Source organism: Trachemys scripta, chromosome 22 (assembly GCF_013100865.1).
Source record: "Trachemys scripta elegans isolate TJP31775 chromosome 22, CAS_Tse_1.0, whole genome shotgun sequence".
NCBI classification, from domain to species: Eukaryota; Metazoa; Chordata; order Testudines; family Emydidae; genus Trachemys; species Trachemys scripta.
The window spans coordinates 5,542,313-5,547,439 of NC_048319.1; the positions used below are offsets into that span (position 1 = coordinate 5,542,313).

At 62.6% G+C, this 5,127-nt stretch overlaps 1 protein-coding gene across 1 annotated transcript; it reads left to right on the forward strand.

The window, feature by feature from the left end:
• The first annotated feature begins 118 nt into the window (after positions 1 to 118).
• Positions 119 to 4,783, forward strand: PLPPR3 (phospholipid phosphatase related 3). Its single transcript, XM_034755492.1, has 4 exons — positions 119 to 362; positions 584 to 641; positions 1,262 to 1,435; positions 1,651 to 4,783. The coding sequence occupies exons 1-4, from the start codon at positions 157 to 159 to the stop codon at positions 2,950 to 2,952; spliced, it is 1,740 nt and encodes a 579-aa protein (XP_034611383.1). The 5' UTR covers positions 119 to 156; the 3' UTR covers positions 2,953 to 4,783.
• Positions 4,784 to 5,127: the final 344 nt, after the last annotated feature.

Below are 5,127 nucleotides of genomic sequence, written 5' to 3' on the forward strand. Positions count from 1 at the left end.
GAGGCAGGTGGGAGGGGGATTGGGGAGGTGGACGGAGGGGCTGGGGGGAGAGGCAGGTGGGAGGGGTTATGAGGAGGGGGAGAGGCAGGTGGGAGGGGGCAGAAGAACATCTGTGACTCCCCGGTGGCCAAGGCTCTAACCCGTGACCCGCCCGTGATGCCCCCAGGGGTCCACGTGTTCGGACTCTGTGCCACCGCCCTGGTGACGGACGTGATCCAGCTGGCCACTGGCTACCACGCCCCCTTTTTCCTGACCGTCTGCAAGCCCAACTACACGCTGCTGGGGATCTCCTGCGACTCCAACCCTTACATCACCCAGGACATCTGCTCGGGCCAGGACCAGAATGCGATTCTCTCTGCCAGGTACGTCCCGTGCAGTCTGGGGCCAAAGGGCTCGGCTTGAGGGACTCTGCCCCCGATGGTCCCCAAGGAAGGGAGCCCGAGGCCGTCTCTTCTCACCCGCACCCCTGCCGGGGCCCCGCTGCATGTACCATGCTGGGATCTGCCCGCTCACCGTGCCGCAGCCGGGTCCCTGCCAGCACTAGCCCGGGCTGCTCGAGCTGTCCTTTGTTTCCCTTTTGCAGGAAGACTTTCCCGTCCCAGCATGCAACGCTCTCCGCTTTCGCCGCTGTCTACGTGTCGGTGAGTTCACCCGCCTCTCTCCTTATCTCCCCGACTTGCAACCGCAGGCTGATGCAAGTATGTGGAGCCCGCAGACACACGCCTGCCTCATGCTTACAGCTCAGTCCCTCACGCGTGCCCCCGTATAGCGCCTTCCCCAGGCAAGCCACCTCACTGTGCACACACACACCCCCCCAACACACACGTGCTGCTCCACACACACGCAAACACCTTTTGGTGCCCCCCCCAGCCCATGCTCCTCCCCCCATGTGCTCCCATACACCCACATGGATACATGCACACAGCGCCCTGCCTTATGCAAATGCAAACATACCTACGGTGCCCCCCGACACAATGCCCCCTCAACACGCACCCATGCGTGAAAACACACAGAGTGCTTTGCTCTCTCTCTCTCTCACACACACACACGCAAAACTGCATACAGCTGACAAGCCTCACCCTCCTGGGACTAGCCGAGGTGCTCCCCCAAACCGGAAAGGCCTGGGCAGGCCATGCAGGGAGGGGGTCACCCACCAACACAGGAGGTCGCATCCTTGGCTGCCCAGCCAGCCCCGTGCATTTGCTGGGCCAGCGCTCAGCCGTGGCTCTGACAGGCCCCCGCTCTCCCCTCCTTTGGCCAGATGTATTTCAACTCCATCATCTCGGACAGCACCAAACTCCTGAAGCCCATCCTGGTCTTCGCCTTCGCCATCGCCGCTGGCGTCTGCGGCTTGACCCAGATCACCCAGTACCGCAGCCACCCTATCGACGTCTACGTGGGCTTCCTCATCGGCTCCGGGATCGCGGCCTACCTGGTGAGTTCACGCCCCGGGGAAGAGCCCGGCTCCGGGAGCCGAGCTTAGAGCTGAGAGGAAGGGCCTTTGCGTCTCCCTCCAGGGGTTGGCTTCAGTCACTGGCATTAGGAGCGATGGAAGCTCCCTAAAAGTGGGAAGCCCGCGGGCGCCGAACTGTGACTGGATGGCTGCTGTGTGGTCTAACCCCTGACCCCTGACCCTTCTCCCCCCCTCAGGCATACCACGCGGTGGGCAACTTCCAAGCGCCGACCGAGAGGGCCCCGGCCAACCCCCCCACCAAGGACGCCCTGCGGGCCCTGACCCAGCGGGGCCACGACTCGGTGTACCACCAGAATAAGTCGGTCAGCACGGACGAGCTCAACCCCCAGACCCGGCTGGACGGGGTGAACCGCCAGGTCCAGCGGGAGAAGAACTCCCTGGGCAGCCTGAAACGGGCCAGCGTGGACGTGGACCTGCTGGCCCCCCGCAGCCCCATGGGCAAGGAGAACATGGTCACCTTCAGCAACACCCTGCCCCGGGTCAACACCCCCTCCATGGACGACCCCGCCCGGCGCCACATGACCATCCACGTCCCCGTGGACGCCTCCCGCTCCAAGCAGCTCATCACCGAGTGGAAGCAGAAATCCCTGGAGGGCCGGAGCATGACGCTGGCCGAGGAGGCCAGCGGGCACGCGAGGGCTGGCTCAGACTCGGTGGGCGCGGATGAAGAGGAGCACGTGCCCCCCTCACTCTACCCGACGGTGCAGGCCCGCACGGCTGAGCGGGCCGCCATGGGGCCCCGGGTTCTCATCCAGCCCCGGCCGGGGGCATCCCAGCTGGTTCACATCCCCGAGGAGAGCCAAGGCACTGCCAACATCTCACCCAACAGCAGCTCAGCCGTGCGGGCCAAGTGGATGATGATGGCGGAGAAGGGGGCGGGCCAGCGGGTGGCCAACCCGCCTCGGCTCATGCAGGTCATCGCCATGTCCAAACAGCAGGGCCTGGTGTCCGTCACCCCCAAGCACTCAGAGACCTCCTCGTCCTCCACCAGCTCCGACTCCTCCCAGTACCGCTCGCCATCAGAGCGGGACAGCTCCAGCATCGTCACCATCGACGCCCACGCCCCGCACCACCCCGTGGTGCACCTCTCCTCTGGCAATGGGCCCTGGGAGTGGAAGGTGGCCCAGAAAGGCTCAGACGGGCAGGACGCCTACGAGCTGAACGAGATGGGCAAGGATTACCGGGGCTTCCGGCCCACCAGGAGCGCCGGCGTCTCCCCGGGCTCCTCCGTCAGCGACATTGAGCAGGACGAGCCGCGCTATGGCAGCGTGGCCACCATCAACGTGGCGCCGGGAGGGGGCGGGGCGGCAGAGCGGGGCGACGGCATCCCGGAGAATGTGCTAGGCCCCGCCAGCCGGGAGTCCACCCTGCGGAGGAAGCCCGCCAGCCTGACGGTCAGCGAGAAGGACGGACACACGGACAACGAGGCGGAAAACTACTACAAGAAAATCCAAGCCAACCGGAGATTTAAGGAGTAATTCCCTCCCCCTCCCCCCCCCCCCGGCTTCCACCCCACCTGCCCCGACCCAGGGCAGCTGTCCAGAGCGGGGAACCTGCCTTCTTGGGTGTCTCCACTGCTGAACGACACCATCAGCCCGCTCCGTGTGCTGCTGCTTTGGGACGAGGCCAGGACCGGGGTGGGGCGAGCATCCGTCTTTGGGGGGCCTCCGGGGATTTATATACAGCAGCCTCAAAGCGGAGCAGCACGTGGAGAAGATGGTGCGAGCGCCGGATGGGAGGGGTGGACTAGAAGAGGCAGGGACGGCAGAGTTCTTCTCCAGGGCGTTAAAACAACCAGCCCTCCGCGGGACTCCGAATGTCCAACCAGGGGAGGAATTTTCCATGTTTATTTATTTGTTAACCAGGTGCTGACGGGTCCCGGGAGGGTTTGAGTTTGTTCGGCTGTTGCAGTGGTGGGGTGGGAGAGAATGAATGACCTTGAAAAGGCGGAATCCAGGAGTCCTGGGCTACCAGTTGAGGCAACTGTCTCCAGCCTTGTCTGTGGATTTATTTGCCTCGCTCGCTGGGAGCTGGCAATCAACGGATCCAGTCACCAGCGTCCTGTGTCATGTCCTGCTCCGTCTGTTTTATTTGCAGGGGTGCACGTCCGACCACCGACTGAACTCTGGACGCTGTGGGACTCTGTAAATAGCTCCCTGGCTGACGCGCGGTGCGTGCGCGGTGGGGCAGGGGCATTAGCCGGGGCTCAAAGGCTTTTCACTGGCTGCCTGGAGATTTTTCAGGGGCCCTTTGTTCTGGCGTCAGTGCCGGCCTGGCCACTCCTTGCCCTCTGTGCTGAGTCTCACAGAGATCCCTAGGGACAGTTGAAGCTCACCCCATGTACTGCCCGTGGGCGGTAAGAAGAGGCTGACGGACAAAGCTTTGTGATTTGAGCTGGTGGGATTTTTATTTATTTATTTTTTAAATAGCGCGGGAAAGTTTGAGGACGTCTTCGTGATGCTTTTGTCGTTGTCGTTTGCCCCCCCCCCATGAAAAACGGCCCCCGGTTCCCCTGGTTCCCCACCGAACCCAATCCACAGCCAAGCTGGCCGCCCCTTACTCGCTGTGGGCCTGATCCCAAGCCTAGTGACATCTGACTTCAGTGGGCTTGGCAGCAGGGCCCCTGTGTGGCCCAGGCAGGAGACGGCGATGGGACAGGGGAAGGCAAAGGGACAGGAAATGGATGTTGTCCCCTGTCACCCCCGGCTCTAGCCAGCAGCTGTGTGAAACCCTGTGGCCTTTGCTTAGCCTTTGGGCTAGCTGGTCAGGAGCCGTGGGAGGGCTGTGAGCTGGAGGGCAGGTGGGTGAATGGGAGGCATGTGTATGGGGGTGGAGGGTGAGGGGTTAAGGGGGAAATATACTCTCTAGAGAGATGGGGGGTCCTAGCTGGGCTCTGTGCCACAGGGGAGGAGGGTGCGGGGAGCTAACGCTGGGGGACGGGGGAGGGGGAGGGGAATTACACAGTGGACTAACAGGCCTCGATTCCTTACATTGCCCAATGCTACCGGTGCAATTAGAAGGGTTCCTCTGATCCTGCAGTGCTTGTCCATTTCTCATGGGCAGCCACGTTTCTGGCGGGCGGGGGAACTTCTCGGGAGAGCCGTGAGGATGGAGCCCAGCCTGGTCCCCCGGCAGCGGCCGAGACAGGGCGCGTCCCCCCTTTGAGGGATCTTCATGGCTGCTGGAGCTTGGGGCGGGGAGTTACAGGTGTCATGGTAGGAAAGTAAGCCAGTCCCCAAACTGTATATGCATCTGTCAGGCGATGGCTGAAGCTGCTGTGTTTGTAAGGAAATAAATGAATGAACCTGTGTCTCTCTCCACGTCAGCCTGGTTGCGGGGGGAAGGCAGGCTGTTGCCTGGCAGATAAGTGACTGGAAACCGTGTTAAAATGCCATTGCCCCAGTGTGGGCATTTCCTGCCTGTGATGGAGTCGTCCCCCATCGCTCTGCCCGCTGCTCTTTGCCCTTGTGCAAAGTTGTGACTTGCCCCTGGGCCGCATGAAAATGCTTCTCAAAAGGGACCTTTTTGCATCGGGGATCCAAACCGATGGTGCCATGTGGCCTGTGCTTTCGGAAGAGAGGCAACCCCTGCATGAGCCCCCATCTCGCCTGGCCTCACCTCACCGGCTAGGCAGCCACGCTGGGCTGGGCTGG